The sequence below is a fragment of the Oncorhynchus gorbuscha genome, linkage group LG23 (assembly GCF_021184085.1).
Source record: "Oncorhynchus gorbuscha isolate QuinsamMale2020 ecotype Even-year linkage group LG23, OgorEven_v1.0, whole genome shotgun sequence".
NCBI lineage: Eukaryota > Metazoa > Chordata > Actinopteri > Salmoniformes > Salmonidae > Oncorhynchus > Oncorhynchus gorbuscha.
Genome location: NC_060195.1, coordinates 51,846,231 through 51,872,901, shown reverse-complemented (window position 1 = coordinate 51,872,901; position 26,671 = coordinate 51,846,231). Strand labels below are relative to the sequence as shown.

Below are 26,671 nucleotides of genomic sequence, written 5' to 3'. Positions count from 1 at the left end.
GAAGGACCATATAGTATATGTCATGTCTCCTGTACTCAGGCAACAGGTGTAAATTGAAAACAATGTCTATCTTCAAAATATGATTAAAATGATCATTTTGACCCCATGGACTTTCAGTCCTTGTATCTATAGCTCCATCTACAAATTGTTTGGTGATTACATTTCAACAGCTTCATAGAGAACATTTATTTTATTTATTTCATAGAAAACACATTTTTATTAAGGAATGGCCCTCGTTGCTTTTTGGTTCAAGCTAGACAATAGAATTCAAAGAACTTGAGAACACGTGCAGGTCATAGTCATTGACCTCGATTGTGATGCACTTGTGACGTCATCCGAACACCTGTGAAGCAACGTTCTAGAGGTCAACCAAATCATTTAGGCACTTGAAAGCATTTCCTATCACATTGCTATCTGCTCTGAACAATTACAAATTATAGAATTACTCCAAGCTCTTTCAATAATGGACTATCTCCAATATCTGAGCCAGTTCCATCCCTTCCTTTTGGACCAGTTGATCTGGAAAGTGTTGAGGATGGTTCCTAACGACGTTCTCGCCTCATGGCTGATCACACAGATGACTGGAGGATCTCCAGCGCCTGGAGTGGCTACCTACCAGGACCTGAACCAGGTTTGTTTGGCCTAGATTATAGTGAGTAGTCTGAAATGGCAACGTATTCCCTATATAGCTAGTGAAATACTTTTGACCAGAGCCCTGGGCCTAGGGTGGGTTACTCTAAAACACGTTGTGACAAATGCTGATGTAAAAAGGCCTTTATAAGTACAATATGATTTATTGATTGATTCATTGCAGGGACAATGGCAAAGTCAATTTTTGAATACCCCACTTGCACGTCAGTTCCAGCCCAACTCAGCCCCTGCCACCTTCCAGCTAAACTCCAGCTATGGACAAGACCAGGACAATTTTATGGACTGGAAAGAGGGGCCCCAGATCAACAACAACAATCAAGTGCATTGTCATCAATATGTGGAGCCAATGGATGTCGATGTTGTTGTGGAGGTGAAAGACAACAGCCAATCAGTAGCCACTTGGCAGGCAACAGTCTGGCCCAGCCAATCAGCAGCCATTACCAAGACAACAGTCTGGCCCAGCCAATCAGCAGCCACTACCAAGACAGCAGTCTGGCCCAGCCAATCAGCAGCAGCTACCAAGACAACAGTCTGGCCCAGCCAATCAGCAGCCGCTACCAAGACAACAGTCTGGCCCAGCCAATCAGAAGCCACTACCAAGACAACAGTCTGGCCCAGCCAATCAGCAGCCGCTACCAAGACAACAGTCTGGCCCAGCCAATCAGCAGCCATTACCAAGACAACAGTCTGGCCCAACCAATCAGCAGCCGCTACCATGACAACAGTCTGGCCCAGCCAATCAGCAGCCACTACCAAGACAACAGTCTGGCCCAGCCAATCAGCAGCCGCTACATTTTGGCCATCGAGCCAGACAACCACTAAACAATTATGCACTAGCCAGAATGCCACGAGCCAGACAGCATTCTCCAACAACCAATCAGCAGCCTTCACTATGAGAGATGGTGGTGACATGAGGAGCAGCAGCACTCACCAGGTCTATGACCCCAAGAGGAGGAGGATGTAAATGTGAGAGACTCTTAAGGGTAATTTTTTCCTAAAAATGGAGGGTCAGAGTCACAACCAAAAGACTCAGTCCATCACAGAGACCTTGATGTGTGGATCACAGCATAAGAAGCCATAGAACCACAAGCTTGACTATTTTTAATAGAAAAATAAATGTTTGATTGTTTGCAAACTAAATCCAGCATGGCTCTTTTGTGTCCATGTTATGGTGGTTACTGTAGCTACATGTACGTCGAAAAATCATGTGTCGTCGTGGAGGGAACTAAATAATTTATTTGATTGTATTAAACGTTTAGACCACCTGTAGAAGGACAGCAATCAGCATCCATAATGCAAATGCAGATAACTCATTTGTAATGAATTTAACACTTTATCAAGGAAATGTACACTCTACAATTTGTACCTAACTTAAATCTGGGAGACGACTGAAGTTTGTATTGTATATGAGAGGGAGAGAAAGCTTGAGTACATTCAAGAGTGTATTCTACTGTGCAGTATGTGCATGTGTGTGTAGCCACCCTAATAGTCGGTCACGATGACAGCCCCCCTCTGCTCTCTAGTGTGTGTGCCACATCAGTGTGTGTGTGCTTGTAAGGAGCCCTCCCATGTAGCACCATACAGCACTGTCTATCGCTGTGTGTTTATCTGTGTGTGAGTGTGTGCGTGTGCGCGAGTGTGTGACTGCATGGGTGTGTGACTGTGTGTATGAGTGTGTGTGCGCGAGGGTGTGCATGCGTCCGTACGTCTGCGCGTGTGTATGTGTGGGTCTTCACCACACAGAAAACATCCCCACTTTATCAAACTGATCTTAATGCGTTCGCAGAGTCCCCCTCTCCCTACACCTCGGGTGAACCCGGCGTCTCTGAACGCTCCCCCCATTGTTCCGCAGCTTGTTCAGCAGACAGCTCATAATCGAGAGGGGCGCGTTCACGTGATATGATGCAACAGCATTATTAATCCATTTTCTCAGCAGTCTCCTGCAGCGAGCGAAGACAAAGAGATCTCAATCTACAAACACAGGCCTCGTTATGGACGCCGCAGGCACCACGCGTTGATATGCTTCGCCACTAGTTCTCCGGCTGTTATGTTTTCACATTTTAGAGAGAGAGAGAGATCAAGAGGTTACTGGGTCTGAGTTTTCTGGGTCACGAGAGAGATAAAGGAAGGGAGGGAGAGAGAGAGGGGGAGGGAGAGAGAGAAAGAGGGGGGAGCGTGGGACAGTGAGATGGAGATAGAGAGAGAAAGGGAGAATGAGAGAGAGAGAGAGAGAGAGAGAGAGAGAGAGAGAGAGAGAGAGAGAGAGAGAGAGAGAGAGAGAGAGAGAGACCGAGAGAGAGAGAGACCGAGAGACAGAGAGAGAGAGAGAACCTCTCTCTTAGGCTAACCACTAACAGAATGATGCGATGCGATTGGGTGATTTGGCTACAATCCTCGTCCTACATACCCAGGGATTCCCCGATCTAAAGCCCAGGTGACATCAGAGATTCCGAACCACTTTGAGCGCGAGCAGGTCCTGAGACTCCCCCTTTTAATTCTTCACAGCTGCAGCTTGTTAAATATTTCATGGGCCCCCATTCGAAATATATCAAAACCAATGAATTTTAAAACAAGGTCAGGATAACAATCCCTTTAACCCTCATTTGCCAGAGTCCGAAATGGCCCCCTGTTCCCTATTATAGTGCACTGCTTTTGACCAGTACCCATAGGACCGGCTCATAGGGACCTGGTCAAAAGTAGTGAACTATATAGGGAATAGGATGCCATTTATAGCACGGTCAGTGTAAGAAAACCTCAAAGAACAACTCCAAACTGCTCATATCTTTAATTAATATGCCAAAAGCTTCACTCTTTTTTGATCTGGGGGTATGTATAAAGGGGACTTCGTAATTGCTCTAAGTACATGGAAGGCTACATAGGGAGCCTGAGATTTGCCTGCAAGGTAATCGAGGGGCAGGAATGCACGGCTGGGAATATGGTTTTCCTGTTTTCTTCCCTCTAGAATCTCTTGCCTCTGTAGTTAATAAGTGCTACTGGTTCTTAGCTTTTTCCTGGCCAGAACGCTCCCGGAACAATCTGTTAGCGTCACAGAGTTGTAGCGCAGTCACAGAGAGCAGAGTGGATGAGTTACACGTTACAAGTGTGTGCGTGTGTGTGTAGGTCTGTGTGGTTGTTTGTGTTTATAAGTCACAAAATCAGCATCGGCTGAGGCTCAAACAGTGTTTTTTTACCTCCACATGTTTACGAACACCAAACAAGTACTTCACTGTATATCAAGCTAAATTAGCCCCAAGTGGCGATCTAACCTCTTTCTTGCCTTCTGAACATGGTTGTTGTGAACCACCATTGCCAACCCTGACTTATGGGGGGAAGCTAGCTGTGCTATGCTCAGGGAGACTCACCGCTGGGGGGCAGAGCGAGATCCAGGCTGGGGCCCTGGGCTGGGGCTTTGGAGCTGCTGTGGAGGGACCAATGGAGAGGGGCGCTGAGGTCGTGAGTCCAGCCACACAGACCCTGCTCAAGGTCACACACACCACCCATTGATGGAGGGGAGGAGCTAGCTCCTGGAGAGAAAGGGTGGGAGAGGGACAGAGAAAGACAGAGAGAGAGAGAGAGAGAGAGACATCAACCATCAAACATTCGACAATATTATACAAACATAAAGTTTGCAACATTTCCACACAGTATGCTTACAGACACTCACCTCTGCCCGACCGCTGGGCAGTGCTACTCTCCATTGGACCAGACAAAGTCGGCGTGGCTGTGTCAGCCAGCGTGCTGGTTTCTATGGAGGCACAACACATAAGTGTTGTCAGTTACATCCAAGATGCTCAAAATGAAACATACTCAATGAAACAACATCGTATTGTGAATGTGACCACAGCTTTCTGACTAATCAACAGTTTGCCCATGAATACAATTTCTCAATCTCTGCTTCTCACAGAATCTCTGCTTCTCACAGACTGCTTCTCACAGACTAGTGCTTACTCCACACACCTAAATGAGAGTCTGAGGTCATCTCCAATGCTCCTTCCCTCCCTCCCTCCCCCTCCCAGACGAGGTGACAGGCTGAGCCAGGCGGTGATAGCCCAGTCATGTTGTGTCTCTTAGCCCCGACATCTCCCTCCCTCCATGGGTCTGTTAGCTCAGACATCTCCCTCCCTCGACCGTCTCCACCTCCATCCACAGCCCAGTCAGACCAGTGGCTGGGGCCCTGTCAGGACAGGCCAGACACCAGTCTCCATGGGGGATGAATGGGCCTAGCTAGTTCACCCTCGAATGGATGCACACACACACACACACGAGCTAGCGCGTACACACACGGATGCATGCGAGTGCGAGTGCACACACACACACTCCTTCCAGCAGCACATGGTCTACAGACTGCATTAGGAATGTTATCGGCGATAAGTGGCCATGCTATTGGGACCAGATGGGACAACCCTGGCTCCGTTATGCAATGACAGACGGAAAGGTTTGGGTCATCTCTGCATTCTAACCACAATCTAACCAAGGTCCTAATCATATTATCATACACCCATGGCCCCATATATCGCATCATGGGAATTTGTGGAAACTCTGTTCCAGGCTCCGTTCCAAAAGTTTGGGAACCACTGCCTCAGAGTATACTTGTGCTTTCTGATCATTTCTATGTAAAAATCTGTATCCAAGATGGCAAAAACATTTTTTTCCCCCCCAAGCATTCATACTTTCCCCAAGATGTCATTTAGGAGCGTGCAATGACTGGAGAGACACACCAAACTCGAACATCTGGAAAGCAAGACTGCTAGTGCAGAATCCGGATGCATCTGCAGTCCAAAGACATAGCTGCTAGATAATAGCTACATCAGTGTGATGATGCTTCCTGGGCATGGCTAGCACCGTTAGCGTTGAGCGGGCGTTTGAGAAACACAGACGACAACAAACATGGAGGGAAGTTGATTAAGTTGTCCATATTAGGACAGATTGAAACGAGTCCTGCTGGGACTGAGGCTGTCCTAATATGGACACCATAGTTGATTGATCCTTTGACATTTTACCGTGACACAACTGCTTGTGAGGAAAAAATGAAACGGATGAAATGAATGAAACGTACACAGCCGGACGTCTGGCGCTGTGGAAAAACACAGCTAAAATAGTGCTACATGAAAGAATAGTGCCCAGCTGTTGAGGTCTCTGACTGCGTGACATTAGCCTAACGTTAATGTCACACCCTTTACTGAGGCAATTAGTTGGCCGATCAGATTTTAATCACCAAGGAGCTATGGGGACCCCACCGGAAATACGTTAACCCCCTACTCCTCCCTAACCTTTTTCACATCCGAGGACCGTGTATCCTGTTATTTTATCCCCCTTTAGCGCAAGCCATTCGTACAAGCCGTTGCATCTCCGTGCTTTCAAAGGTCAGGCCTTGTCACAGTGGAAACAGATTGACCTTTGTGGGGTGTGACAGGGGTGTGTGCGTGTCTGTCTGTGTCTGCGTGTATGACAGAGGTGTCAGGGGTACCGGGAGGGAGACGAGGAGCTATGACCTGCCTGCCTCTCCCCGAGGGCTCTCCACTCCTTGACATGTGTGAGGACACAGCTACAGAGCTGCGTCGAGAGGCCGGCCTTTATACAGTATCACTGTTCCTTTCTCCTTGCGCAGAAGACCTCCTCGTGCAGCAGAAGCAGGAGAAGGACTAGACGTGCAGGGAGAGGATCCCCTCATTCAGGAGAAGGACTCCTTATTCAGGTAGAGCGTCCCCTCATGCATCAGAAGGCCTCCTCATGCAGGGAGAGGGGCCCTCGTGCAGGAACAGCCCCTGTGATTTGTCACATGCACCGAATACAACAGCTGTAGACCTTACAGTGAAATGCTTACTTACAAGCCCTTAACCAACAATGCTTTAAGAGGTTTTATAAGAAAAAAGTGTTAAGTAAAAAATATATATTTATATAAGTAACAAATAATTAAACATCATAAGTAAAATAACAATAGCGAGGCTAAATACAGGGGTTACCGGGCTCATATGTACAGTATCAAGTGTCTTATAGTAGGAAGACTGTTTTTTTTAGGATCGACTCAGCCCTCTTATCTATGTTATGTTATCTGCTGTGATCTAAAAACGCAAAACCGATCCGAAATCAGAAGTCCTACACTGAGACGCTTGATTACAAACGGCACCAGGGGAACTGTCATGTTTCAGAGAATACAGTGAACAGCGCTCCACCCCTTCCCTTTGCTCACTGTTCTCGACCCCCCCCCCCCCCCCCTACTCCGCTCCTTCTCTTCTGGAAAACAGCCATAGCTCTCGCTGAACAATCTGACTCAACAAAATTTGAGCAAGAAAAAATGTCAATTATGTAAAGAGCCTCTGTAAAACTCACAAACACACACCCGCCCGCCCACACATTAAACCAGCGCAATTGTCAAACGCACGTTCCTTTGCAAATTCGACCTGTTAAAGCCGGCGCTCTTCTATTTTCAAACCCTGGATTGGTAATTTACCTGTTTTTTGAGGTTGCTTGTGCTGAGGTGGGAGGGGTGTTAATATTTTAGCTGTGTCCTTAAAAACGTGCGCCAAAGTGCCAATTTCAGGCAGCGCTCGTGAGGATATTTAAGACCAACCAGAAACTGGTTTTAGCAATAAGACAGCAGAAGTGCAGCCTTTCCAGCCATGACGTACAGTACCCATATGCACATGGAACAAGAAGAGATCAAAAGATAGACACAAAAATGTTTTTTTTTCTTCCCCCATTTATTTGTATTATTATTAAAAACCAAGCATAGCATAAAAACCCTGCAGTCAATGAAGGCAGGTTTTTATTTTAGTCCTGCCCAATGCATTTGTTTTGTCCTGCTCAATCCATTCGCTCACTTTGAAATCAATCTTAAATCAACAAAGCTTTATTAAAACATCAAGTTTGGGAGCAGCAAAAACAGTGAGCAGACATCCCCTTTCTATCTATGTACTATTGTACATGATTTTAGCCAGCTCCTGTTATTGTTTTGGATGCGCGTAAAAACCCCTCCACGCAGGCTACATGCCCAACATGGAAAACTAGATTATATAATCCGAAAGTTCCTGTAACAATTGCTTGTTTTCTGTTTAGTTTGATTAAAAAACAAGCCCGTGTAGGCTACCCTTACCCTACTACAACGAAATAGCAATGTAGGCCGACATTGTGAATAAGATTTTATTCTTAACTGACTTGCCTAGTTAAATAAAGGTTCAATAACAAAAATAAAAAATAAACATTTGGAAACCTTTTATCGATAGCCTTTTTGGCTAATGCATGGCCAGGATAAGAAAGACACCAGACACATTGCTGTTGAAACAGCTTTCGTTATAGTAGGGTAAGGTTAGCCTCTAAGGGCTTGTTTTTTAATCAAACTAAACAGAAAACAACCTATTGTTACAAGAACCTATATATAATATAACCTTTACATAATCTATCTTTCCATGTTGGGCATGTAGCCTGCGTGGAGGGGTTTTTACGCACATCCAACATAATAACAGGAGCTGGCTAAAATAATGGGCATATAGCCTGTGTGGACAGTTAACTGCCTTGTTCAGGGGCAGAATAACATTGTCAGCTCGTGGGATTTGATTCAGCAACCTTTCTGTTAATGGCCCAACGTTTTAACCGCTAGGCTACCTGCCGCCCCTGAAATGTTTCACTCTTAGTCGTCATGCGTTTGCATTATTCCAGCGGTAGGCCCAGGCTACATGTGGTTTGTTGAGAACGTGCCTCACACATACAAGACATTTCACAGGAGCCTAGTATTACTATTTATTTGAAGTGCGATGCGTAAAGGCCTTTATTCATTGACGCCAATTACAACAATTATGACTGTCAACACTCCAAACATATTGAGCAAACACCAGCTGTTTTTTTTTTTACTGTGCTATTACTCATTACTGGAGCCTCTGAAAAATAATACTCCGTGCCACCAGCCTAATTGTAGTCGATGACAACGCAACCTGAGGCAACAGCATGCAGTATTAAGCCATGAAATGTGTTGACCAATTTATTAATTCATCAAAACCCAGAATGTCATTAATATTTGTCATAAATTCATAATAGACATGATTTGAAAAAATCTGCCCCAAAATATGTCCAACTTTTTTGTGAGGTGTATACTTTTGTTTCAAAGTAGATTTGTTTAAGATTACAGAGAAGCACTCTGTGTGACCCTAATTTAGCCCACTGCAGTAAAAGGTTCAAATAGAGCCCAATATGTCCTTGAAGACTGTAAAACAAAGCCTAAGAGAAACCTCCGAAGTTGATCTTGAAAGAAGGCAGAAAGAGATATCCAGGCAGTTTTGTGTCCAAGGCATGTGTGTGTGTGTGTGTGTGTGTGTGTGTGTGTGTGTGTGTGTGTGTGTGTGTGTGTGTGTGTGTGTGTGTGTGTGTGTGTGTGTGTGTGTGTGTGTGTGTGTGTGTGTGTGTGTGTGTGTGTGTGTGTGTGTGTGTGTGTGCATAAGTGTGTATGTGTGTGAGGTGTGTGTGTAAGAAATGAGACCAAAGAGCCTGGAATGGACAGCAGAAAACAGAGAGGGGGAGTGTGTGATGAGAAACAGCAGAGGAGAGTGGAGGAAATAAGAAGAACAAAAACATTTACAGACCCACGCACTATGCCTAAGGGTGGGAACAGAGAGAGGAGAGGAGAGAACAGAGGCATGTGTGGGATTTAACAGAGAGACAGAGAGAGACAGAGAGACAGAGAGAGACAGAGAGAGAGAGATACAGAGCAAGGAGAGAAAGAGAGAGAATAAGAGCGAGAATGAGAAAGAGAGGTGGTGGGAGAAAAAAGGAGGGGTGACAAAAGATTTACAATCCTCCCTCCTGTGTTACGAGGCATAGCACTCCAACCCTCCCGCACTGTGAACACTTGTGGACCAAATGCTCTGTTGAACACCAGTGTGGTGTTAAACTACTCCATCTCTCTGGGATGTCCTCCGTGTCCAATAAAGAGGAGCCTGTGACGGATTGCTTTAACACGGGGCTTTCACCTGGTCTCAATGCCTTTTACATGTGGCAGGGTTAACACCGGAATGGCGGTGGCCTCAAGGTGAAGGGTTGCCGGTGTGAATCCCAGGGCCTGTGTGTAGACCCCATTGGGGGCAGCAGCAGGAAGCGATGGTGCGAGGAGGAAGTGACATAGTACAGCAAGAAGAGAGAGATGTAGGGAGGGGAGGAATACAGCTCAATTGTCAGTCAGTCATGTAGGCCAATCATGGGTGTGGTACTGAGGGTCCCTAACAAAGGGCACTAGCCTGTTATTCTGACAGAGAGAGAGCGTGTGTGTGTTTTGTGTCCTCTTGTTCTATGTTAACGGAGGGTTCTGGCCTTGTTTCTCCTCTCTAATGGCATAGTGAGTGAGTCAGAGAGGAGTGGGATGAAATATTAAGAGGTCCACATCCTCCTTACACCACCGAACAGGGCTGTGTTCCTTATGCACAGATGCACACGCACGCATACACACGCACACACACAAGCTCTCCCCTAACACTGATTACAGTGTGTAGGTGTAGGTGTTGAGAATTCAGCGCAGACGTCCTGTGTAGGCCCATTAGGAGCCATTATAGTGTCTGTCTGTGTGTGTTTATGTGTATGTGTTGAACATCCTAGTCAGGGTGGGAACAGAGAGAGGGGCCTAGAACCAGCTCAGGGTAGATGAGGTGTGTGTGTGTGTGTGTGTGTGTGTGTGTGTGTGTGTGTGTGTGTGTGTGTGTGTGTGTGTGTGTGTGTGTGTGTGTGTGTGTGTGTGTGTGTGTGTGTGTGTGTGTGTGTGTGTGTGTGTGCGTGTATGCGTGTGTGTGTGTGTATGCGTGTGTGTGTGTGTAGGTGTTGAGCCCACTGTCTGGTGCTGTAGCTCAGGTGTCCTGCGTAGGCCCAGTGGGAGTAGTGAGCAGTGAGAGGCCAGATGTGTCTACTACCTCACATCTGGATAGCAGACCATACCAGCAGTGTGTGCGTGCATGGTACCCTTGGGACAGATTGCTCAAAACCCGTCCAACCCTTTCTCCACTCCCTGTAACTTTAACCTTCACTCTTTCCAAGACTCCCCTGATTTTTCCACTTCCACTTGCTTTCCAACTCCCTAATCATGTATCCAGTAGACTCACAGATGATATATAGTAAGCGCACGCCCACACACTTTTTTAAAAATATACCCAAACCGTTCAAAAGTTTGGGGTCACTTAGAATAGTCCTTGATTTTGAAAGAAAAGCTCGTTTTTTGTCCATTAAAATAACATCAGATTGATCAGAAATACAATGTAGACATTGTTCATGTTGTAAATGACTATTGTAGCTGGAAACAGCTGATTAAAGAATCAATAAAACTGGACATCTTTAGACTAGTTGAGTATCTGGAGCATCAGCATTTGTGGGTTCGATTACAGGCTCAAAATGGCCAGAAACAAACACCTTTCTTCTGAAACTCGTCAGTCTTCTTGTTCAGAGAAATGAAGGCTATTCCATGCGAGAAATTGCCAAGAAACTGAAGATCTCATACAACGCTGTACTACTCCCTTCACAGAACAGTGCAAACTGGCTCTAACCAGAATAGAGGACATTTCTAAAGTGACCCCAAACTTTTTAACGGTAGTGTATATTTGTAGGATATTTTGGCAGTTATGAAATGACAGAGAGGAGAAAAAGATTGAAGGTTTGGAGCGGGGATTGAACCCCGCTCTCTGGTGGGGAGAGGAGTGTGCATGTGTCTAAACTGAGAATGTTAATATAATTCCACAGGCTTACCTGGCACGTCACAGCCCAATATTTCTACTCTCATCCCGATCCCGGCAGGAGACCACCTCTCTGGATAGATCCTGATGAACTGGGCCAGGGTCTCCTCAAAACGCCGTAGCTCAGGGGTGTCGTAGTGGGTATTCCCCTCAAATATCTGCAACACACACACAGAAATAAAGCAGAAATAATGAAATGTACTGTGGCAAAAATCTTTATGTAGATTATTTAAATGTGTATAATCATACTTTACCCTGACACGCACGCACACACAACCCCAACAACACCCCACCCCTACACATGTCCCCCTCCCCCACACCCACCTTGGGCAGGCTGGTCTTGCTGTCCATAACGAACCCCCAGTCCTTCCCGTCTAGACTGTGAGCCACGCGGTACTTCCTCACAAAGGCCCTGTTGTCCGTGCTGCTTGTCCCTTCTCCGCCTCTCGCCCCCTGGGTAATAATCCCCCCGACAGTCTTGGGGACACCCAGGTCCACTTGGAGCCACTCCTCCCCAGCCAGGGGCTGAGCGGGGCCGGGGAACCAGCCTGAGTGGCTGCCCACTAGACGGGCATTCCCAGGGGACCACAGCATGTCTCGAGCTGACGAGGCTGAGATCTGGGCGTCGGGGAGCAGGCCAGAGAGGAGGCCCTGCATCTCTGAACACGGAGCATCTGAAATTAGGGAAGAAGATGGGTGGGGAAGGGAGGGGGAGTGGGAAGGGAATGGAAATTATTCATCAAAATCCCCTTTATTGGGTAAATGTCATACATTACACAAAACTATCACATTTCAACCCTCACATATTATCTGTAAAAGAAGCAACGAGAGAGAAGGAGGGAGAGAAGGGGAGGGGTTACAGGAGATGAAAGAGAAGGAAGAGAGAGAGAGATGGAACTAGGAGAGAGAAGAAAGAAAGATCGAGGGAGAATGGTAGAGAGAGAAAGAGGACGGTAGAGGAGATTAGCGAGGAAGAGACCGAGGGAGAAACGAGAGAGAAGACCAGAGACAAGTCGAGACAGAGGGAGTGAGACCGAGAGAGGAGAGAGAGAGGAGAAGAAGAGAGGAGAGAGAGAGAGGAGGAGAAGAGAGCATTAGTAGGGTTGACGGTTTAAGAGCTCACAGATCAAAGTTTCATGCTGTTATCTCACAGCACTAGCAATGAATGTAAATTATGGATAAATGGCTACAGAAATGCATGTGTGTGTGTGTGTGTGTGTGTGTGTGTGTGTGTGTGTGTGTGTGTGTGTGTGTGTGTGTGTGTGTGTGTGTGTGTGTGTGTGTGTGTGTGTGTGTGTGTGTGTGTGTGTGTGTGTGTATCGACGTGAGGTCATCGTGCTTGTCTTCAAGTGACTATGTGTGTACCTGAACGGTGAGAGCCAGTCTAACATACACTTGCAATACTAGCTAATGAGTGGTACTCTCTCTCCCCCTGTGAATCACAGTTCAAGATTTAGAAGTGAACAAGAGTGTCATGAATGATTGATTGTTGACCCATTCTTGTGACATACTGCATCTGCGAGATTGTAGGGGTTGAGAGAAAGTAGGTTGATATCCCGAAGTCAAAAAACAGTCTAAAGGGCAGGAGAGGGAGAGGGAGAGGGAGAGGAAGAGGGAAAAGGGGAGAGACAGAGAATTACTCAGAGGTAGAGAAAGGCTATTGATAGAGAGAATTGGAGTAGGTGGAGAGGGAGCGAGAGAGGGAGAAAGAGTGAAAAGCAAGAACAGAGTATGGAATGAGGGAGAAAGTGAGAGAAAATAAATGATTACGAGGGAGAAATTTAGGAGAAGGAGGAAGGAGAGCAGAAACATAGTGGAAATATAGAGCGAATGAGAGTGAGGGAAAAGACAAATGTGGAGGAGGAAGTGATTGGAGACGTGCTGGCTGAGAACGGAGTAAAACTTTGATTAGACTAATGCTCTGGTTGCTGTCGGAAGTTCTTATGTTTGCGTGTGTGTGTGTGTGTGTTTGTGTGTGTGCTCATGTTACTGCGTAGTTAATGCCTAAACTGTCTGGCATTTCTTCTAAGGGGATATTTTAAGTTTCTTCACTGACAGTGCAGGAGATGCCGGAACACATTTTGTCTCTCAAAAACACTCTGTTTTGACGTGGAGTGGGACAGAGGACATAATGTAAAGGATGCTTCAAGTATCTAAGGCAAAATAACTGAAACACCTGTTTCCCCGTGGCTCCCTCTCACACACACCTATGATCTGGCAGCCGTAGAGCTCGAAACGCAGGGCAATGCCGTTCTTCCAGACCTGAGGCCGGATGCGTACGAAGCGGGCTAAGACGGGCTGGGGTATGCGGTTCAACACCACCTCATATGGGTCTGTGTTAGCATGGAACACCTGGAGAACACACAGAGAGGGGTATATGGTTAGACGCTGATACCAATCAAAAGATACCACATACATGTTATACCAAACACACACCCGCGCACACACACACGCACGCACACACGCACGCGCACACACACACACCAGCAGTGCTAGGGCACGGTGTTGAAGATGGCCACATACCGACAGAAGTGCATAGCCTTTGTTGCTGCTCGATGCATCAGCCGGCGAGAAGGGGATGAGTGAGTGACACAGTGAAAGGAGAGGATTGCTTCGCTCAATTTCTTGACCGTAAATCGCTCTGGATAAGAGCATCTGCTAAATTACCAACATGTAAATGTGAATTAAATCTACAGGTGCGAGGAGCTATGAGCTGTGCGTGTCAAAAAGAGGGGATTTTTGTCCTCACATTCCAAACAATAATCTTGGGACTTTAATTTATTTATTTTTTTACAAAAAGTGAAAAAGTGTGCGAGGAAGTTTTCAGTTCTCTCTTCCTCGCAATCTCTCTCTACCACAAACATCCATAGCCCGCAGTGTGAGTCTCGCTTCGCTGCACACACACAGAGCCCCAGCTAAGCACAGACAACCTAAACACAGATCCAATGACACCCACCCAGCTGTCTGTCTGTGTTTGTGGGGCAAACGGTGAGGGATGGTAGGGGTTTGGAAGGGCAGAGACACACGCTACGAACACACACACATCCCAAACACACACTCCCCTTCCCCCACCGTACACACACACTACCACCCTGGGGGGACTGAACAGTGGACAGAAATGCTTGATGGACATGACAGGGCAAGGTCGGACAGGATTGGGCGTTCTGTAACAATAACAGGAAGTCTCCGCCAGGAGGGCAGGACAAGTCCAAGGACTACTTCCTGTGGCATCTGTCCTGAACGTCCACCCCACTCCTTACACCTCCCTTCCTCTCTTGACCCCTCAGGGAGCGAGGTTAGAGGTCAGAGGGTAAATGTGACTGTAGGAGAGGAGCCTCTCCCTTGTTTAGGGGAAGGACACAGACAGACAACAGACGTCCCCTCATGCCCGTGGGAGGAACCAATGGTGAGAGACGTCTGACCCACCCCATGTCCTATCCCTCTATCCAGTCTGGAGGTCTTCCACCAACCACACCCCATCAAAACATCTCTCTCTCTCTCTACTCTCTCTCCATTCTCTGTTCCACTCCCCCTCTCTCTCTCTCCAGTGAGGCTCATTGCCAGTCTGAAAACACAGAGAGACACAGGAAACAACAAGACCGTCCTCTGGGGTGCGATATTATATTTTCCTCTCCTCTCTATGTATCGGAGGCTATAATCATTGTACCAACCTTTCCTTCACTCTCTCTTCCTCTTCCTCACTTACAGTCTTTTCACTCTCTTCCGATCTTCCTCTCCCTGTGTCCGAGGCCACTCTGTCCCCCGGTATTTTGATTGGCCCTGTGCACTGTGTATGCTCATACGCATGTGTGTTAACCGAACACCCATGAGTCCAAACCACAAACCGCCCTCCACAAGTGAACATAGCCAGTTCTCACCTGCTGCCAGATGGTATAGAGATAATGTCACTTATCTTTTAACGGCCCAAATTACATTTTAGAACTCCATTTTGTGACGTCAGACACATTCTGGGGGGGGGGGGGGCATGAGGGCTAGAGGGGGTTTTTAGAAAATAAAGAAGGATATGAGAGAGGGAGAAATAGAGGGAGAGAGGGTGGGGGATAGGAGAAGGAGAGTCGTGCTGCAGACATCCCCAGTCCCCTCTGTTTCCTCTTCCTCTCTCTAGTTACATCCTTACCCCTGACCTCAATTACCCTATCAGCAGGGTCAAAGGTCATTCCGCTCATTAGACACCTGGACATTTGCTGGAAACAAGAGAAGGGCCATAAAGTTGTGTGTGTGTGTGGGTTAGAGTTGATGTTTGGGTATATGAGTGTGCATGAGTTTTTGTTAGAGCATGTGTATGCTCTATGTACATCATATGTGTTAATGCAAATTACATGAGTGTGTTATTGTATGTGATGCTATGGGATGTCCCATTGTTGCTCTGGCAGACTGTGGGTGTCATTCAGCCAGTCGTCTGGGCAAACCTGGGGGGGGGGGTTACCAGTCTAGCTCCGCCTCTATACAGCACACAGGGCAAAGAGGGCTAAATAATTAACATTGTCATGTTGTCTCCTCATGTTGTCTCCTCGTGTGGCAGGTCATGAAATTATAATGAACCCCCCAACGAACCCCTTAACCCACCCTACCCTAGCCCTAGCCCTACTGCACCACTTCACACACTTCACACATATATACACACCCCGGAACCCCTCCCACATTTATGTGACGGTCAAATGCCTGGAGCGGATGGACACCGGCGGAACAGAGGCACCATGGATATTTAACTATTGATGACCCTCCGGAGAAGAATGGGGTCACCGCGAAAGAGAAGGAGTGTGTGTGAGTGTGTGCAGAGGACTGGAAGGAGATAGTGTCAGACTGGGCTGAGTCTCCCAGATGCAAACACTTCTCTAAAAACAAGCTGGAGAGAAAACAAAGAATAACAAATGGAGACTTACGAGAGAGAGAGAGAGAGAGAGAGAGAGAGAGAGAGAGAGAGAGAGAGAGAGAGAGAGAGAGAGAGAGACAGATAGAGAGACAGAGAGAGAGACAGAGAGAGAGAGAGAGAGAGAGAGAGAGACAGAGAGACAGAGAGACAGAGAGACAGAGAGAGAGAGAGACAGAGAGAGAGAGAGAGAGAGAGAGAGACAGAGAGACAGAGAGAGAGTGAGAGAGAGAGAGAGAGAGAGAGAGAGAGAGAGAGAGAGAGAGAGAGAGAGAGAGAGACAGAGAGAGAGAGAGAGAGAGAGAGAGAGAGAGAGAGAGAGAGAGAGAGAGAGAGAGAGAGAGAGAGAGAGAGAGAGAGAGAGAGAGAGAGAGAGAGAGAGACAGAGAGACAGAGAGAGAGAGAGAGAGAGAGAGAGAGAGAGAGAGAGAGAGAGGGAGAGAGAGAGAGACTCAACTCATTCCGAGATGATCCATTTGCCTTCTCTCTGTCCCTGCTGTGTTTCCCTTCAAGCTGATGGCACCACAGGGAGATGTGGCCAAACTCTGCACAAGACATTCTCTCTCTGTCTTTCTATCCATCCCCCTCCCTCCCGCCTTCCGTTTCTCGCTCCGTATGAAGATGTTGACAATTGGTTCCAACTGGCTGCTTTCCACTAGTGGCTTGAAGAGGGGGCCAGGCAGGGCTGAGGTGTGTGTGTGTGTGTGTGTGTGTGTGTGTGTGTGTGTGTGTGTGTGTGTGTGTGTGTGTGTGTGTGTGTGTGTGTGTGTGTGTGTGTGTGTGTGTGTGTGTGTGTGTGTGTGTGTGTGTGTGTGTGTGTGTGTGTGTGTCTACATGAGGAGTGCTGAGGTACTCCTTTGAAATGGTCTCCCACCCCTTCACACAGTTGTTTTTGTCAATGTCTCCCACTCTGCCCCACTTCCCTCATTTCTCTCTCATCACACTGCAAGTGTGTGCGTGGGTTAGTGTGTGTGTGCTAGGTGTATGTGTGTCTACATGCCTGTGTGTGTGTGTGTCTATGTGCTTGAGTGTGTAGACATGCCTGCGTATATGTTTGTGTGTGTGTGTGTCTACGTGCCTGCGTAAATGCGTGTGTTTCTACATTTGAGTGTGTGTGTGTTTGACACAGCTAGCGTGTGTGACTGACAGTAACAGGCTGTAACTGCAGTGTGGGCTGTTTTTCTCCCAGGTCACAGAGTGGCAGATTTAGCACAGTAAGACAATGCATTTCTGCAAAACACACCATGTCTGTTTATTATTTGGGCTAATGTGATTCCCCCATTCAGGAACAATGTGTGTTTGTGTATGCGAATGCATGTGTGTATGTCTTTATGAGTGCATGTGTGTATGTGTATGTGAGAGAGCTGTGTCAAGTAACGATGTGCATGTGTGAGTAGCATGATGCCTATTTAATAAATCACACATGCTCCAACAATAAACGCTCACAGAGGAAGAGGAATAGCAATTTGGCAAAAATGGAACTCTATGCTATGATGCCATTTCAGTCAAAATCATAGACATGGGGTGTATTTACTAGGAACTAAACTGAAGCAAACAGGCTGAAAAGGGGAGGGAGCCAACTGAATTTGTCCAATAAGAATTGCTTCGTTTCGTTTTTCTGTTTGCTACGGCGTGCACTAATGAATAAGGCCCTGGTGTTACTTGCATGATTCTTCAGATCCACTTTATGAGAACTGCTGATGTTTCCAACCTTCTGTCGCTCACTACGGAACAATGACTAGAAACCTCCAGCTGCTGTTTCCATGTGCCGGCACCCTGCTCCCACACATACTTTGACGCACACACACACGCACACACACACACACACACACACACACACACACACACACACACACACACACACACACACACACACACACACACACACACACACACACACACACACACACACACACACACACACACACACACACACACACACACACACACACACACACACACACACACACACACACACACACACACACACACACACACATACAGCTCTGGAAAAAATTACAAGACATACTGCAAAATGATCCGTTTCTCTGGTTTTACCATTTATAGGTGCAGTTGAAGTCGGAAGTTTACCTACACCTTAGCCAAATACATTTAAACTCAGTTTTCCACAATTCCTGGAAATGTAATCCTAGTAAAAAATTCCATGTCTTAGGTCAGTTAGGATCACCACTTTATTTCAAGAATGTGAAATGTCAGAATAATAATAGAGAGAATGGGTCAGAAGTGGGTCAGAAGTTTACATATATTTGGCAGTATTGCCTTTAAATGGTTTAACTTGGGGAAAACATTTTGGGTAGCCTTCCACAAGCTTCCCACAATAAGTTGGATGAATTTTGGCCCATTCCTCCTGACAGAGCTTGTGTAACGGAGTCAGGTTTGTAGGCCTCCTTGCTTGCACACGCTTTTCAGTTCTGCCCACTCATTTTCTATAGGTTTGAGGTCAGGGCTTTGTGATGGCCACTCCAATACCTTGACTTTGTTGTCCTTAAGCCATTTTGCCACAACTTTGGAAGTGTGCTTGGGGTCATTGTCCATTTGGAAGACCCATTTGTGACCAAGCTTTAACTTCCTGACTGATGTCTTGAGATGTTGCTTCAATATATCCACATATTTTTCCCTCCTCATGATCCCATCTATTTTTTGAAGTGCATCAGTCCCTCCTGCAGCAAATAACCCCCACAACATGATGCTGCCACCCCCGTGCTGCATGGTTGGGATGGTGTTCTTTGGCTTGAAAGCCTCCCCCTTTTTCCTCCAAAACAAAATTATGTTCATTATGGCCAAACATTTCTATTTTTGTTTCATCAGACCAGAGGACATTTCTCCAAAAAGTGCAATCTTTGTCCCCATGTGCAGATGCAAACAGTAGTCTGGCTTTTTTATGGCGGTTTTGGAGCAGTTGCTTCTTCCTTGCTGAGCGGCCTTTCAGGTTAGGTTGATATAGGACTCATTTTACTGTGGATATAGATACTTTTGTACCTGTTCCTCCAGCATCTTCACAAGGGCCTTTGCTGTTGTTCTGGGATTGATTTGCACATTTCGCACCAAAGTACATTCATCTCTAGGAGACAGAACGCGTCTCCTTCCTGAGCGGTATGACGACTGTGGTGTTTATACTTGCGTACTATTGTTTGTACAGATGAACATGGTACCTTTAGGCGTTTCGAAATTGCTCCCAAGGATGAACCAGACTTTCTGAGGTCTTTCCCATGATGTCAAGCAAAGAGGCACTGACTTTGAAGGTAGGCCTGGAAATACATCCACAGGTATACCTCCAATTGACTCAAATGATGTCAATTAGCCAATCAGAGGCTTCTAAAGCCATGACATAATTTTTTGGAATTTTCCAAGCTCTTTAAAGGCACAGTCAACTTAGTGTATGTTCTGACCCACTGGAATTGTGATATAGTGAATTATAAGTGAAATAATCTGTCTGTAAACAATTTTTGGAAAAATTACTTGTGTCTTGCACAAAGTAGATGTCCAAACCAACTTGCCAAAATGATAGTTTGTTATCAAGAAATGTGTGGAGTGGTTAAAAAACTAGTTTTAATGACTCCAATCTAAGTGTATGTATACTTCCTCTTCATTTTTTCCAGAGCTGTATAGGCACACATCCTCACACACGCACACACTTCGGCACATAAATAAATACACACGCAGACATGCACAGATTCATAGACAAACACATCCTGCAAACACACACACACACTCAGCAGACGGACAGGAAGTCCCAATCCCTTTACTCATACTGTAGTTGACTTATACCTGACTACATATCACCAGTGTGACATGCGCGCACACACACACACACACACACACACACACACACACACACACACACACACACACACACACACACACACACACACACACACACACACACACACACACACACACACACACACACACACACACACACACACACACACACACACCCATTACCAGCCCATTCGTTTAGCTAGAAACTAACTGTTAAATGACAATCAGAAGGGCAAATGTCCTTTCATTGCCATGCCCCCCATCGTGTTCCCTGGTTTAAACACTTAAAGGATCTCTAAGGGCTTAGGGCCAGGCTAACTCTAACTCGGACTCTGTGTGTCTGTCAGACGCCGCCATTGTTGGATTAACTGTCACGGAACATACATATGGACAGAGGACGTTCTATCTTGCACGGCTCCAGATAACCCCTGGTCAAAACTCATCACCAGTCCCAGACACCCCGTTCTGAGGTCAGTGGTGGTGTGTGTGTGTGTGTGTGTGTGTGTGTGTGTGTGTGTGTGTGTGTGTGTGTGTGTGTGTGGGGGGGGGGGGGGGTCCAGCTGTTGGGTGTTTTTTATTTAATTCTAAATCCATTTGCTCAAATAATCGCCTCACAGACATTGTATGCCCCCCACTGTCACCCAAAGCTGAAACAGACAAAGAGGCGCCCCAAAGGGAGAAAGGAAGTTGGGATAAAAAAGCTGATGACTCTCCCTCTATGAGGCTGCTGTTGTCCACAGTGGCTTTAACATAAACTCAGGGAAAAAAGAAACGTCCCTTTTTCAGGACCCTGTCATTCAAAGATCATTCGTTAAAATCCAAATAACTTCACACATCTTCATTGTAAAGGGTTTAAACACTGTTTCCCATGCTTGTTCAATGAACCATAAACAATTAATTAACAGGAACCTGTGGAAAAGTCGTTAAGACACTAACAGCTTACAGATGGTAGGCAATTAAGGTCACAGTTCTGAAAACTTAGGACACTAAAGAGGCCTTTCTACGGACTAAACACCAAAAGAAAGATGCACAGGGTCCCTGCACATCTGCGTGAACGTGCCTTAGGCATGCTGCAAGGAGGCATGAGGACTGCAGATGTGGCCAGGGCAAGAAATTGCAATGTCCATACTGCGAGACACCTAAGACAGCGCTACAGGGAGACAGGACGGACAGCTGATCGTCCTCGCAGTGGCAGACCACATGTAACAACACCTGCACAGGATCGCTACATCCGAACATCACACCTGCGGGACAGGTACAGGATGGCAACAACAACTGCCTGTGTTACACCAGGAACGCACAATCCCTCCATCAGGGCTCAGACTGTCCGCAATAGGCTGAGAGAGCCTGGAATGAGGGCTTGTATGTTATGCAGGTGAATGAGGACCCAAAAGCGACTTGGCGAAAACAGAGTCTTTATTCCAGTAAAGGAAATATGCAATACTCCTAGACAAATCGGAGCGGTAAACAAAGCATAAAAAACAATTCCACTCGTAATGACGAGGACAGACTGGAGACTCGACCATAAACTGTAGGTTGCCTCGGGAAGGCACTGACCGTAGCAGACTCAGACACCTGCTCACCACGCAGCATCTGAGGGAAACACGACACGACAGGGCGAGACAAAGACACAGCACGGTGAACAATATACAAGGATCCGACAGGACAGAAACGGAAAACAAGGGGAGAAATAGGGACTCTAATCAGAGGAAAAGATAGGGAACAGGTGTGGAAAGACTAAATGATTGATTAGGGGAATAGGAACAGCTGGGAGCAGGAACGGAACGATAGAGAGAAGAGAGAGAGGGAGGGAGAGAGAAAAAAGGGAACGAACCTAAAAAGACCAGCAGGAGGAAAACGAACAGAAGGGAAAGCAAAATGACAAGACAATATAAGACAAAACATGACAGTACCCCCCCACTCACCGAGCGCCTCCTGGCGCACTCGAGGAGGAATCCTGGCGGCAACGGAGGAAATCATCAATCAGCGAACGGTCCAGCATGTCCCGAGACGGAACCCAACTCCTCTCCTCAGGACCGTAACCCTCCCAATCCACTAAGTATTGGTGACCCCGTCCCCGAGAATGCATGTCCATGATCCTACGTACCTTGTAAATAGGTGCGCTCTCGACAAGGACGGGAGGGGGGGAGGGAAGACGAACGGGGGTGCGAAGAAAGGGCTTGACACAGGAGACATGGAAGACAGGATGGACGCGACGAAGATGTCGCGGAAGAAGCAGTCGCACAGCGACAGGATTGACGACCTGGGAGACACGGAACGGACCAATGAACCGCGGAGTCAACTTACGAGAAGCTGTCGTAAGAGGAAGGTTGCGAGTGGAAAGCCACACTCTCTGGCCGCAACAATACCTAGGACTCATAATCCTACGTTTATTGGCGGCTCTCACAGTCTGTGCCCTGTAACGGCAAAGTGCAGACCTCACCCTCCTCCAGGTGCGCTCACAACGTTGGACAAACGCTTGAGCGGAGGGAACGCTGGACTCGGCAAGCTGGGATGAGAACAGAGGAGGCTGGTAACCCAGACTACTCTGAAACGGAGATAACCCGGTAGCAGACGAAGGAAGCGAGTTGTGAGCGTATTCTGCCCAGGGAAGCTGTTCTGCCCAAGACGCAGGGTTTCTAAAAGAAAGGCTGCGTAGTATGCGACCAATCGTCTGATTGGCCCTCTCTGCTTGACCGTTAGACTGGGGATGAAACCCGGAAGAGAGACTGACGGACGCACCAATCAAACGACAGAACTCCCTCCAAAACTGTGACGTGAATTGCGGGCCTCTGTCTGAAACGGCGTCTAACGGGAGGCCATGAATTCTGAACACATTCTCGATGATGATTTGTGCCGTCTCCTTAGCGGAAGGAAGTTTAGCGAGGGGAATGAAATGTGCCGCCTTAGAGAACCTATCGACAACCGTAAGAATCACAGTCTTCCCCGCAGACAAAGGCAGACCGGTAATGAAGTCTAGGGCGATGTGAGACCATGGTCGAGAAGGAATGGGAAGAGGTCTGAGACGACCGGCAGGAGTTAGTCTGCGCGCAGTCCGAACAAGCAGCCACGAAACGGCGCGTGTCACGCTCCTGAGTAGGCCACCAAAAGCGCTGGCGAATAGAAGCAAGAGTACCTCGAACGCCGGGATGACCAGCTAACTTGGCAGAGTGAGCCCACTGAAGAACAGCCAGACGAGTAGAAACAGGAACGAAAAGAAGGTTACTAGGACAAGCGCGCGGTGACGCAGTGTGCGTGAGTGCTTGCTTAACCTGTCTTTCAATTCCCCAGACTGTCAACCCGACAACACGCCCATAAGGAAGAATCCCCCTCGGGATCAGTAGAAGCCACAGAAGAACTAAAAAGACGGGATAAGGCATCAGGCTTGGTGTTCTTACTACCCGGACGGTAAGAAATCACAAACTCGAAACGAGCGAAAAACAACGCCCAACGAGCTTGACGAGCATTAAGTCGTTTGGCAGAACGGATGTACTCAAGGTTCTTATGGTCTGTCCAAACGACAAAAGGAATGGTCGCCCCCTCCAACCACTGTCGCCATTCGCCTAGGGCTAAGCGGATGGCGAGCAGTTTGCGGTTACCCACATCATAGTTGCGTTCAGATGGCGACAGGCGATGAGAAAAATAAGCGCAAGGATGAACCTTATCGTCAGACTGGAAGCGCTGGGATAGAATGGCTCCCACGCCTACCTCAGAAGCGTCAACCTCGACAATGAATTGTCTAGTGACGTCAGGAGTAACGAGGATAGGAGCGGACGTAAAACGTTCTTTTAGAAGATAAAAAGCTCCCTGGGCGGAACCGGACCACTTAAAACACGTCTTGACAGAAGTAAGAGCTGTGAGAGGGGCAGCAACTTGACCGAAATTACGAATGAAACGCCGATAGAAATTAGCGAAACCTAGAAAGCGCTGCAACTCGACACGTGACCTTGGAACGGGCCACTCACTGACAGCTTGGACCTTAGCGGAATCCATCTGAATGCCTTCAGCGGAAATAACAGAACCGAGAAAAGTAACGGAGGAGACATGAAAAGAGCACTTCTCAGCCTTCACGTAGAGACAATTCTCTAAAAGGCGCTGGAGTACACGTCGAACGTGCTGAACATGAATCTCGAGTGACGGTGAAAAAATCAGGATATCGTCAAGGTAGACAAAAACAAAGATGTTCAGCATGTCTCTCAGAACATCATTAACTAATGCCTGAAAAACAGCTGGCGCATTGGCGAGACCAAACGGCAGAACCCGGTACTCAAAATGCCCTAACGGAGTGTTAAACACCGTTTTCCACTCGTCCCCCTCTCTGATGCGCACGAGATGGTAAGCGTTACGAAGGTCCAACTTAGTAAAGCACCTGGCTCCCTGCAGAATCTCGAAGGCTGATGACATAAGGGGAAGCGGATAACGATTCTTAACCGTTATGTCATTCAGCCCTCGATAATCCACGCAGGGGCGCAGAGTACCGTCCTTCTTCTTAACAAAAAAACCCCGCCCCGGCCGGAGAGGAAGAAGGCACTACGGTACCGGCGTCAAGAGACACAGACAAATAATCCTCGAGAGCCTTACGTTCGGGAGCCGACAGAGAGTATAGTCTACCCCGGAGGAGTGGTCCCCGGAAGGAGATCAATACTACAATCATACGACCGGTGAGGAGGAAGGGAGTTGGCTCGGGACCGACTGAAGACCGTGCGCAGATCATGATATTCCTCCGGCACTCCTGTCAAATCGCCAGGTTCCTCCTGAGAAGTGGGGACAGAAGAAACGGGAGGGATAGCAGACATTAAACACTTCACATGACAAGAAACGTTCCAGGATAGGATAGAATTACTAGACCAATTAATAGAAGGATTATGACATACTAGCCAGGGATGACCCAAAACAACAGGTGTAAAAGGTGAACGAAAAATCAAAAAAGAAATAGTCTCACTGTGGTTACCAGATACTGTGAGGGTTAAAGGTAGTGTCTCATATCGGATACTGGGGAGATGACTACCATCTAAGGCGAACATGGGCGTAGGCTTGTCTAACTGTCTGAAAGGAATGTCATGTTTCCGAGCCCATGCTTCGTCCATAAAACAACCCTCAGCCCCAGAGTCTATCAAGGCACTGCATGTAGCACCCGAACCGGTCCAGCGTAGATGGACCGACATAGTAGTACAGGATCTAGATGGAGAGACCTGAGTAGTAGCGCTCACCAGTAGCCCTCCACTTACTGATGAGCTCTGGCTTTTACTGGACATGAATTGACAAAATGTCCAGCAAGTCCGCAATAGAGGCACAGGCGGTTGGTGATCCTCCGTTCCCTCTCCTTAGTCGAGATGCGAATACCTCCCAGCTGCATGGGCTCAGTCTCTGAGCCAGAGGAGGGAGATGGTTGCGATGCGGAGCAGGGAAACACCGTTAACGCGAGCTCTCTTCCACGAGCTTGGTGACGAAGATCTACCCGTCGTTCAATGCGGATGGCGAGAGCAATCAAAGAGTCCACACTGGAAGGAACCTCCCGGGAGAGAATCTCATCTTTAACCACTGCGTGGAGTCCCTCCAAAAAACGAGCGAGCAGCGCCGGCTCGTTCCAGTCACTAGAGGCAGCAAGAGTGCGAAACTCTATAGAGTAATCCGTTATGGATCGATCACCTTGGCATAGGAAGCCAGGGCCCTAGAAGCCTCCTACCAAAAACTGAACGGTCAAAAACCCGAATCATCTCCTCTTTAAAGTTCTGGTAATTGTTAGAACAATCAGCCCTTGCCTCCCAGATAGCTGTGCCCCACTCTCGAGCCCGGCCAGTAAGGAGTGAAATGACGTAAGCAACCCGAGCTCTCTCTCTAGAGTATGTGTTGGGTTGGAGAGAGAACACAATATCACACTGGGTGAGAAAGGAGCGGCACTCCGTGGGCTGCCCGGAGTAACAAGGTGGGTTATTAACCCTAGGTTCCGGAGGCTCGGCTGACCAGGAAGTAACAGGTGGCACGAGACGAAGACTCTGGAACTGTCCAGAGAGGTCGGAAACCTGAGCGGCCAGGTTCTCCACGGCATGACGAGCAGCAGACAATTCCTGCTCGTGTCTGCCGAGCATGGCTCCTTGGATCTCGACGGCAGTGTTACGAGCGTCTGTAGTCGCTGGGTCCATTCTTTGGTCGGATCCTTCTGTTATGCAGGTGAATGAGGACCCAAAAGCGACTTGGCGAAAACAGAGTCTTTATTCCAGTAAAGGAAATATGCAATACTCTAGACAAATCGGAGCGGTAAACAAAGCATAAAAAACAATTCCACTCGTAATGACGAGGACAGACTGGAGACTCGACCATAAACTGTAGGTTGCCTCGGGAAGGCACTGACCGTAGCAGACTCAGACACCTGCTCACCACGCAGCATCTGAGGGAAACACGACACGACAGGGCGAGACAAAGACACAGCACGGTGAACAATATACAAGGATCCGACAGGACAGAAACGGAAAACAAGGGGAGAAATAGGGACTCTAATCAGAGGAAAAGATAGGGAACAGGTGTGGAAAGACTAAATGATTGATTAGGGGAATAGGAACAGCTGGGAGCAGGAACGGAACGATAGAGAGAAGAGAGAGAGGGAGGGAGAGAGAAAAAAAGGGAACAAACCTAAAAAGACCAGCAG

At 47.4% G+C, this 26,671-nt stretch overlaps 1 protein-coding gene across 2 annotated transcripts in view; it reads right to left on the bottom strand.

The window, feature by feature from the left end:
* LOC124010444 (neuropilin-2-like) overlaps positions 1-26,671 on the bottom strand; it is a 72,515-nt gene that overhangs the window by 11,196 nt on the left and 34,648 nt on the right. For both annotated transcript variants that reach the window (XM_046322870.1, XM_046322871.1), the window contains exons 8-12: positions 13,559-13,703; positions 11,676-12,025; positions 11,365-11,509; positions 4,316-4,396; positions 4,014-4,175 (exon numbers count right to left, since the gene is read on the bottom strand). In XM_046322870.1, coding sequence (XP_046178826.1) covers positions 4,014-4,175; positions 4,316-4,396; positions 11,365-11,509; positions 11,676-12,025; positions 13,559-13,703 — 883 coding nt within the window. The remainder of the gene's footprint in view (positions 1-4,013; positions 4,176-4,315; positions 4,397-11,364; positions 11,510-11,675; positions 12,026-13,558; positions 13,704-26,671) is intronic.